This window comes from Rhincodon typus, chromosome 13, assembly GCF_021869965.1.
Source record: "Rhincodon typus isolate 14 chromosome 13, sRhiTyp1.1, whole genome shotgun sequence".
Lineage (NCBI taxonomy): Eukaryota > Metazoa > Chordata > Chondrichthyes > Orectolobiformes > Rhincodontidae > Rhincodon > Rhincodon typus.
Genome location: NC_063344.1, coordinates 33,388,004 through 33,399,151, shown reverse-complemented (window position 1 = coordinate 33,399,151; position 11,148 = coordinate 33,388,004). Strand labels below are relative to the sequence as shown.

Sequence of the window (11,148 nt, the reverse complement as noted above, 5' to 3'; positions counted from 1 at the left end):
CCCTCCACCCTCGCCCTTTGATTGACAGCCCGTCCGGGCGACTGCCACACGTCGATTGGCCACTCGCCCCGCGGCGCTGCAGCCAATCCCGGCGCGCCGTCCACCACGAGCGGCGGGGGCGCGCCCCGGGGACGGGCTCGTGTGTGCCGCGCTCTGATTGGTCACAAGTTAGTGTGGGAAAGAAACTTTGAGAAGTTTCACACGAGCCGTTCGCGTGCAATGCCAGATATAAATAGAGGCGGCCAGAGCGGCGGCTCTGCATTCACATCACTGATAATAACACAAGCAAAGCAATAGACAGACAGGGAGCCTCATAATACAAAAGTGCACCGCCCGCCTTGCAAATAAACTCGCAGGTTACCAGACGTGGAAAGAAGACATTTTTAAAGAAAGCTACAGATCGCAAGGAACCGCTTCATTTAATCTGCTGGAATCTTGTGTCAGAAAATGCCAGCAGATATCATGGAGAAAGCGTCCTCTTCCCCCGTGGCCGCTACCCCAGCTAGTATAAACGCTACGCCAGATAAGCCAAAAACTGCTTCTGAAAATCGGAAGGTAAAGACTTTGTCCACTCTTCGGGTGGGAGAAGTTATGCGCAGCATCAAAGACACAGTTATGTTCCTGTTACTTAACGAAATGCCCGTTTTATTTTCCAGTCATCCAAACCAATTATGGAGAAGCGGCGCCGGGCTAGAATCAATGAAAGCTTAAGTCAACTTAAAACTCTGATCCTGGATGCGCTGAAGAAAGATGTAAGTATCTAATCATGTGTTTTAACTGGATGTGCCTTGACAGGAGGCACTGAGTTCGTGCAGAGTGAGCGTGTCATTTCCCCTCATTTATACCTAATGTATATATCTACAGAGTTCCAGACATTCAAAGTTAGAAAAAGCTGACATCCTGGAAATGACAGTGAAACATCTCCGAAATCTGCAGCGTGTCCAAATGACTGGTAAGTGTTTAATTCACAATTTATTGCCGTCTTGCCAACTTCCGCCTGTGGTCTCGCTGGTATTCGGTAATATTTCCCTGACTTGGCGAAAGTCAGGGCTTCCCACGGTCTGGGTTATTTATAGATTCTAACTTGGCGACTGGTTCTGCACTCGCTCCTCAAATGTAAATAGCCTTGTGTTAAATACTTGGAAATCATTTTCAGAACATTTACTTATCAATTTGTTTCGAGTGACTCACAATTGAAGCCAAACACGCCTAATCCTTTTGAATAGTTGTCTGATTAATCAGTATTTGGAATGTCGTAATTCTATAACGCACATAATGTACGTATAGAAAACGGTCTTATCAAACAAATACTGAAGCTTATAGATGGGGCAATCAAATTGGGTGATTCATCTATCTCTTTTTCTTTACGTTTTAGCTGCTTTGAGCACAGACCCAACAGTTCTGGGCAAATACCGAGCGGGTTTCAGCGAGTGTATGAACGAAGTGACCCGATTCTTGTCTACCTGCGAAGGGGTTAACACAGAAGTCCGGACCAGACTACTCAGTCACTTGGCAAACTGCATGTCTCAGATCAACGCCATGAACTACAGTCAGCCAGCCCCCAGCCCAGCTGTGAGCGGCAGCTCCCACGCTGCTTTTGGACAACCCCTCCACATCCAGCTGCCGGGATCAGGAGGCAGTGGCATGCCCCTGAACGGAGTCAACATGCCTTGCAAACTGGCTGCTGCTGAGGCGATGCCCGCTGCGGCGAAGGTCTATGGCGGTTTCCAGCTTGTGCCAGCATCAGACGGCCAGTTTGCCTTCCTCATTCCTAACGCGGCTTTTGGACCCAATGGACAGCTAACGGCAGGACCGGTCATCCCTTTGTATGCCAATGCCAACGTGAGCGCGTTGCCGTCCACCGTGTCCCCAGCGAGCAGGTCCCCAGTCCAACAGTCCGCCATCACCCCAGTCGCCGGCTTCCCGCTTCCCCTCTCGGCTGCCACCACTGCAGTCAGTCCGGTCAGTGTGAGCGGACCAACAGATTCCTCAGATTCCGTCTGGAGACCTTGGTAACTGGGGCATCTCGCGAAAAACAAGTGACTAGAAACTTTCTGTCCAAAAACAAAAAGACTTTCGTTTTTTAAACCCATTTGATGTATAGGATTGTATAACAATGACCACATTGTGCACTATATTTGTACATAACTTCTAATCTTCATATCGAATTGCATTTGTCTTCTCAAGATGTCATTTTTTCTATGCTGTGTTGAAATGCCAAAGATTAAACTGAATGCTCTTAAAAGTTCCTTCCTTTTTTGGAAGATTTATATTTGAAATAAAAAGAAAACTAACATTTATACCCGGTGAGTGCTTGTCTTTTCTCCGAGCAGAACACTAGCGCCTAAGGAAGGGTTGAAGGGATGGTCTGTGGAAGCGCAAGTTAGCTCTCAATAATGGGGTGTGGTGGGGGTGGGTGGTATATGAGGAATAGTCTTGTAAACTCAGAATCAAAGCAAAACATTGTGGATGCTTCGAACGCAGAGAATGTAGAACATGCTCAGAAGGCCAGGCAGCATCTGCGGGGAGAGGAGAAAAAAAATTTCACCTGAACCGGACAAAACACAGACATGTGATAGGTTTGAAGTAAGTGGGCTGGGAGAGGGTGGGAAAAAGAACAAACAGAAAACTCTTTGATAGAGATGGAAGAAAAGGGAGGTTGAATGACAAAAGGCCTGGCGATGTAGGGCCAAAGAGAGTGGTAATATGACAAGGAAAGAAACAGAGATAGGGGGTAGGGGTGGAATTTGTTTAGAGCAATAACGCGAGTCAGGGTGAGCGTGCAAAATACAAGTCAAATTTTGGGAAAAGTTTGCCCCCTACACCCCGACCTGGTACATGGCACCACTTCAGAGTTTAAATTTGGCGCTTGGTCTGACCTTTTGCTGAAGAATGGGATAGTAAGCTTTTAATTCTGCGAAATCTGTGGGCAAACTCTTCATGATCAGATTTCGAGAAATCTGTTCTCGGTATCGGATTTCGCCTCTTAACAAGCATCGGCCAGCAAAGGCAGTTTTAAACAGTCACAGATTCTGTAGGGAATTTGTAGAGTTCCTACCACAAAACTTGTTGTATTTTGTCTGGTAACGCAGGTGGTTGTTCTCGTACCCAGGTGGTGAGGACAAGGAGAAACAAGACAAAGACAGAAAAAATGTGACTGAGATATATTAGCGTTCGCAGTTGGTTGAAACTCGCAGGATATTTTCCTCAGAAGAGAAAAGGTTTGTTTTGTGTGAAAGTTACAAAAACAGGCTAATCTCTTTAAGAGCCCCAGGTGTTTAATGTGCTTTTCACGTGGTTTAGCCAACAGTACAATATAAAGTATCCGGGCTAATCAACCCGATACTTAACCATATTATTCCCGACGGCTTGATCTCATCATTATGGTAAAGGTGCACAACTATTCTGGGCCGCCTTCTGGTGAACTACAAACTTGTCGATCAAAAAATGAACAATCACTCGAAGTAAAATATGTTCCATTGTGTTGCAGCTCGTAGGGAGTGCGCAGTTCTCACACTGACGGGTATTATGTTAAACAATACCTGATTACACATGGACTAGTTTTAAGTCAGGAAATTCGCGGCATCACTACACACAGTGCTGTCAAAGCATGCAGACTGCAGTAAAACGTTTTCATTCAAAAGCTTTTTGAGTGACCTTTACATCTCTTTGAACAAATGCACATGTGGCCTGTGATGCTTCCTTTTGCTGAAGAACTTTGGAAATTTGAACTATCCCTTACAGCAGAAACAACGAGCAGCCCGCACACCTTTACAATATTACAATAAAAAGTGAATCTGCTAATGCATCTTAGACTACTAATGACAAAAAACTTTAAAAAATAAAGTTAATAAAATATATGCACTTGACAAGACACGAGCTCACAAAATATTTCGGTTGATTAAGTAAGACTACCTTTGACTTTTTAAAAGTGGTCGATGCTGCAAGGATATGGTTAAATTGGACATCATAAGTTGTTTGAAGGTTGTCATTAATGTCAATTAACTTTTCCCACACTCCATGCACTTGAGAAGTGTAGCCTTGCTTCTCTCTTGGCGCTAAGTGCTACCATATGGTGCAATCTATTTCTGCGTTTATTGTATTCGGACAGCAGTTTATGATTTAGCTGAGTTCGTACCAAGCCTTGGGCTTCACTGCGGCCAAGGTGGTTTGCAGGCAAGGCTTCTGGCAGGAAATGAATAGCTCCCAGATGACATCAGAAACCTGAAAGGTCGTGAGAAAGAAGCGAACCCTTTGCAGTCGGCATGTTGCCAGTCACTCGGAGAATGTTGGCTAGCGCGTTTCTGACACACGAGTTAGTCCTCCCGAAGGAGAGATTGCTTCTTGGTCCTAATGCCTCTCAGGATCCCACGAGGAATATTTCAGATATCAAGTTGTATTTATATAAGACATAGAAAGACACAGCCTAGACTGCGGTGATCTGGGAGAAACTGCTAAATATTGGATCACATATTTTTAACGAATGAAAGCTATCTTGAATGTATTTTTATGTTAAGATATTAAAATTTTAATGCGATCAAGTAAATAATTGGGAAAAACGCAGATTTTACCATTTGCCGAGGTTCTCGTTTAAGTACTCAAATAACTTGTATTATGAACTCCATGAATTAAGCCACTTCCCTCCCACACACACACCGTCGGCCGCACAGGTTATAGGTTGCTAAAGTTAACCTGGCGTATTACTGATGTTGCTTTGTTCCATGCTAGACAAAATACTTACTAAGTCTTTTCATGGAACTATGTTCTTTTTTAGAAAAAGATCAAGTCAATACTGTACAGCTTATAAATCCATTAAGAAAAATAATAGACCTTAAGGCTGAAGTAGGTGAAACAGGAGAGTGCATTGTATCAGTTACAACCTCCGTGCTTTTATGCTATCAATGGAATGAAATTACTGCGTCGTGAATGTGTGCAGTGAAACAGCCAAACAAACTTGCTAATGGTCAATAGGTAAATAATTCTGCCCAAAAATGCAGCAGTCAAAAAAAAATCTTGACAAAGGAAGATTATTGTGTGGATGCAAGTCCCTGCAAAGTAACACAAGTTCACTAACATTTTGATAGCGTTTCATTTAAGAGTATATTAAATTTCACATTTTATTTCTGCGAGACTGCATGACTGTTTTGTTGCTGTTTGCTGTGGTTACAATGAAATGCCATGGTAATTGGAGAACTTTTATATATATCGGACACATATGTGCTACTGAACTGTCAAAACCAATCTGCCAATATCATCTTATATAAATGCCTTTATACGATATTTGCATTTTATTTGGATTTTGTTAACCATGTGTAAACAATCATTCTGTCTGTAGAAGATAACACCATTCAATACAAATTTCAAAATGCAAAATTATTCAATTTCTACTAGATGAAATAAACAATCTAAGAGATAACTTATGAAAATGTTAATGTCATGCTATTTAGTGTTTTTAAATTAATTTAAAACAACCAACATGTTAATCTATTAATCTGTTAATTTATTTGAAGGAAATCTGTCATACTGGAGTCAAGGTCTGAAGTATTAGCATCCCTCTGGCACTTTGTGACTATTCTTTGTGAGCCTACATAAGATGAGTTGCAAAGATACTTAACCATTGCATTAGAACTGAATCCAATTCTGTTCTCACTGGACATCCACACCTGAGTACTTCCTAGCAAGAGTCTTGCATAATGATCAGAAACAAGAAATTAATCAATTATTTGAATCTGAGGAATCCTGGTGGTCAGAATAAGACCAATTAACACAAAACAGACCAGAGATCAAATTGGAAATCTGCAGTTCTTTATGTCAATGTGTCATATGCACTTGCTTTTATTTATCTTGCCATTAGAGGTGTTTCCATCCCTATCTCTGCTGAAATATGGAATATAATAAGAAAATTTCACTGTATGTGATGTACAGCAAAACAATAAAACATTTACAACTCTAATATATATCACTCGATGTTATCTTATCTATATTGGGCACATTTTTAAGGTGAGAGGAGAGAGATTTTAAAAAGACATGAGGGGCAATTTTTTTACTCAGAAGGTGGTTCATGTGTTGAATGAACTTTCTGGGGAAGTGGTGAATGTGGGTACAATTACAACATTTAACAGACATTTAGATAAGTACATGAATAGGAAAGGTTTGGAAGGATATGGCCCAGGAGCAGGCAGGTGGGACTGGTTGAGTTTGGAATTATGTTTGGCATGGACTGGTTGGACTGAAATGGAGGTCTGTTTCCATGCTGTGTGATTCTATGACTCTATGATTCTATGTCCCCTGTCATTTTACATTTAAAGAGATTCAGATTACATTCAGAAGTTACTGTCTACAATAATTTAAATTTAGATAGTGTTCCTGTAAGTGAACATCAGAACATTTCTATGGATTCCACATATGAAATTAAGACATTTGGACATGAACACAGTGTTCTTTATCAAAGTACTGAAAACAAGAAAAGAGTTAGCAAGGAAATTTGCTTTCTCTGAACTTTAGTGGCATGGGCTGAAAAATTAATTACTAACGACAGAGTAAAAGGTACACAAGGCAAGCAGCAAATCTAAATCAACAGATTCAAGGGTATAGACTGTGACAAAGAGTGGGAGAAGTTTTCTCAAATAGTGAGAGGTTGAAGGGCTTTCAAGCCAAAAATTAGAAAGTCAAACCTAATTCCCTAAGTCTCAGAAGGCCAGGAGAACATAAAAATTAGAAAGTGATGAATATAGATAGCAATTGCCTCGTGGGCAGTTAAGTGGAATTTACAAAAAGTGAGTTTGAAAATCTCACTGAGGAGAGAATTTGAGAAATCCATATCAAAGTGATAAGTTAGAACTAGGGAGTTTAACAACAATGGGAAAAAGAAGTCTACAAGCAAGATACATCCTGAACGTGAATGAAAATAATCTTGACGTAGACAGTACACAGGATTAGAAATCTTGAAAGAGGGCCTTAAATGGTAAGACAATGCAAAACTGTGTACTGCCTGAGCTGAAGACAATAAATGCTGATATGAGTTGAAGCCTTAGACTAACAGAAGCTGCATTTTAATTCATTTAAAAATTAATTAATCCAGTACTTGTTGAACAGCAATTGGAAAGCAACAGCCCCAGAGTTATTTTTGGTTGCAGCGAATTAGAATTAATGATTCTGTGCTTACATATGATGTTACTGAAGGTAGTTTGCATGTGACAAATACAGGGTGATCAAGAATAACACCCTGGGCATGATATAGATAACTGTAGGCATGTAGGCATCAGAGGGATGAAGTAACTTGATTAAGACTAAGATTATTAGTCGTGAATCTGTGAGAATGTTTTGAAGAGTTGAATTCTGGAGGTGAATTGAATGATCAAATATTTTGAGGGAGACAGTAAAATGGAGGATAAAGTAATAAATTATGGCCTACTTTATAAATGCACATATAAATCATTAATGCAACAGTACTAGATAGTTTAACAGGTAAAAGGTGGTGCGGTAATGGCAATATTCTTGAACATGTGATCTAGAAGCCCAGATAAATGCTTTAGTGACATGAATTTAATTCCTGTCACAGCAGTTGGTGGAATTTAAGTTCATTTAATAAATCTGGAATATAAAGTGAGTCTCAGTAATGTGCAATGAAGCTTCCTCTGATTGTTGCAAAAACCCATTTAGTTCATAAATGCCCTTCGGGGAAGAAAAGTTGCCATCCTTACCTGATTTGCTTACATGTGACTCCAGTTCCACAACAATGTAATTGACTTTTATGTGCCTTCTGAAATAACAGAGGAAGCAAATCTGTTCAAGTTCAATTAGGAATTCTAGGGATGGACAACAAAAGGTAGCCTTGCCAGAGATGCCCACATCCATTGAAAGAATAAAGAATTAAAAAAATACACATAATGCTGAATTACATGAGGAGGATTATACAGGGTACTAACATTATGTGAAGAGTTTGAAGATCTGAAGAGTTCTAACATTAGAAGTCCTCACCACAAAGCAATTGAAATCTGATCTCTGAAATGTGGTATTTTACACTTGATTTATCTATGATTAATTAATATAATTGTAAATCAGAGTTTAGATTTGGCAAAAGCAGCCAAAATTGCAGCTGAATGTCCTGGTAAAGCCAAAGACCAGTAAGTGTTGAATTAAAAAGAAACTAGTCAATTTATTTGTTGCACAAGTTTGAACCTGCACCTGATCTTGACAGATGCCTGCTGGTATACAGATTTTAGTCATGGACAAATAAGTAAGCTTCATTGTGCATTTTATGGTACTGTGCACTTTACATGCTACATTACATGTTTTACTTTCCTCTGAAATTGGAGTAACCATGATACATATGGAGTTTCAGCGCACATCCTCTCAAGCATAACTAGGAATGGCCAAAAACTGCTGGTATCACCTGTGATACTCACGTCTCACCAATGACTAAAAGAAAGTTATGATTTTCAGGAGTGACTGGAATACTGCCTCCATTAGTAGGCCTAAATATGTAGGTATAAATATAAGCTCACTAATTCAACACTGTGCAGCACTTGCAATTGAATTAGAGCTCTGATGATTGAATTGATGGCATCATTATAAAAATAAGGGCTTCATCGTGTTTGAGCTGATTGATTTCATCCTTGAGTACATAAAAACTATGTCCTTTAAAAAGAGGTAATCCAGACCATTTAAGACACACACTAAACAAAACAAAACTCATGCTAGTATGGAGATGCATATGTCCAGGTGATCTGTGGAGACTCCTGGAACTTTGTGATCTAATTTCTCAAAGTTTTGAGCTTTAGGATGAGGTGACTATTCTAGCTTGTATGTTCACACCATTATTTGTGAATTGGCTGAAGAGTAGAATTGTGCATGCTACAAATTCCCAGGTTCTCCTTTACCATTGATGCCAGTTACCTGAAGCAATGTAGAATCATAGAATCCCTACAGTGTGTAAGCAGGCCATTCGAGTCCACACTGACCCTCTGAAGAGCATCCCATCCAGACCCACACCCTACCCTATCACCCTGCATTCCCCATGGCTAATCCACCTAATCTACATATCCCTGGACATTATGGGCAATTTAGCAAGGCCAATCACCTAACCTGTACATCCTTGGACTGCAGGGGGAACCTGGAGTCCCTGGAGGAAACCCACGCAGACCTCGGGAGAATGTACAAACTCCATACAGTCACCCAAGGGTGGAATCAAGCCAGGTCCCTGGTGCTGTGAGACAGCAGTGCTAACTACTGAGTCACTATGCTGCCCCATTCTAATGTGCAGTCAGAAGTAAAACATTGGTCTGCAAGCTGCAGACCTGAATCAGAGATTGCTAACTGTAGATTTGGCATTGTTGTAAGAAAAGGATGTTGTTGTAAAATTACAATTGTATCAATAGGGTTTCTCTTTTTCTTATATTATTGTGTGATCTTCAGGTCATTTGAGGGATCATAAATTAGGTCAGTACGATTACTGCAATACCCAAGTAGTTTCTGCAATATCCTAGTTATTTGAAAAAGGGATACATTTGGATTAAATTGGGTACTCGGCATTGCATTGTTGCGACCATGAGATAGCGTCATAGAGATCTAATCTACAGCACAGAAACAGGCCCTTCAGCCTATTGAGTCTGCACAGTCAAAATGACCACCTAACTATTCTAATCCCATCCGCCAGCACTTGACACATAGCCTTGGCATCATAAGTGTACATCTAAATACTTCTTAAACGTTATGAGGATTTCTGCCTTTACCAATATTTTGGGCAGTGTGTTCCAGATTCCCATCACACTCTGGATGAAAATATCCTCACATCTCCTCTAAACCTCCTGCCCCTTACTTTAAGTCTATGCCCCATACTCATTGATCCCTCCGCTAAGAGGAAACGTTTCTTCCTGTAAACCTTGTCTATGTCCCTCATAATGTTATACATGTCAATTATGTCTGCCAGGTTCTTCTGCTCCAAGGAAAACAATACCAGTCTTTCCAATCTCTCTTTATAACTAAAACTCTCTAGGCCAGGCAACATCCTGGTAAATCCCCTTTGCACCCTCTCCAGTGCATTCACAAACCTCCTATAATGTGCATTCCAGAACTGCACACAATACTTTCGCTGGGCCATAATCAATACTTTATACAGTTCCTGCATTAGCTCTCTGCTCTTAAACTCTATGTATGCTATTAGATTTGCGCCAAATTCGTTTCCTTAACAAATTACCATTACTTATAATCGTCAATTGCGATTTTGTTTTAATATTAAACATAAATCTGCAAGATCTACCATAAATTCCTGGAGTGAGATCGGAAACTGTACAACATTTGGACTCGATAACTCTCTCGAGTGTACAAATCTACTTAGCATTAGGACCCAGGGGAAGCCTGAGTGACTCCCGGCGGTGGGTTGTACACACGAAACCAGCGCGCCCTCCATGCGGCTGGATGCCGCCTGGTGACAAAGTCCAGAGAAGAGCTAAGCTCTGATCACAATCACAGAGATCCGCCACTTCACAGAGCACAGCCGTGTCAATACTCCTAACAGCAAGCATTCTGCTTCACTGAAATTTAAATCTATCCAAAGTGTTTACTAAACTGCTCTTACAAACAATAACTGAAAGGGTGGCGAGATGAATTAAACAGGTTTTAAAGTGAAATTCCACACAATTAGCCGGACTACTGATGGGATCTTAAAACATTTGACAGATAAGGCGTTTGTGGCAAAGGCTTGCCTTCAGTGTTTGATCCACCCCAAAAGCCCAGGGTAAAGTAAGCATTTAAAAAAAAGCTGGCTGGTACATCTCTCAAACAGCGCGGCAGACTAACTGATACCACATTGTAGGCAAATCACTCCTGGCATAACCCAGCTCCTGATAGCACTTTCTCGGGTATTATTTTAAAGCTGTTTCATGTGATTATCCTGCTTCGTGCCTCCGCGTAATGATCATTTGGCGCACGTCCGCAATTTATGGCGCACACGATGCAGAATTCTTATTTAAGTAAATCTTTACAAGTGCAGTAGCAACCTGAATTGTATTGGATAATTTGCATGGCTTTGCGTATACAGTTAAAATAAAGGAATTACACCCATCCTGACAGATTCAACTCGCCAATATCCGGTTGTGATCTCCGTCTGCACCGTTCTGGAATGGAAGTGAAAATAAAGAGAATCAT

General features: G+C 40.7%; 1 protein-coding gene across 1 annotated transcript; it reads left to right on the top strand.

Moving 5' to 3' along the window:
• Positions 1-243: 243 nt before the first annotated feature.
• LOC109923078 (transcription factor HES-1-B) lies at positions 244-2,300 on the top strand. Its single transcript, XM_020523125.2, has 4 exons — positions 244-555; positions 657-752; positions 865-952; positions 1,376-2,300. The coding sequence occupies exons 1-4, from the start codon at positions 448-450 to the stop codon at positions 2,014-2,016; spliced, it is 933 nt and encodes a 310-aa protein (XP_020378714.1). The 5' UTR covers positions 244-447; the 3' UTR covers positions 2,017-2,300.
• Positions 2,301-11,148: the final 8,848 nt, after the last annotated feature.

Coding starts and splice junctions, on each gene's coding strand:
- LOC109923078 (XM_020523125.2), top strand. CDS start 448: ATGCCAGCAGATATCATGGAGAAAGCGTCCTCTTCCCCCGTGGCCGCT. Junction 556..656: donor CTGCTTCTGAAAATCGGAAG/GTAAAGACTTTG, acceptor TTTATTTTCCAG/TCATCCAAACCAATTATGGA. Junction 953..1,375: donor GCAGCGTGTCCAAATGACTG/GTAAGTGTTTAA, acceptor TTTACGTTTTAG/CTGCTTTGAGCACAGACCCA.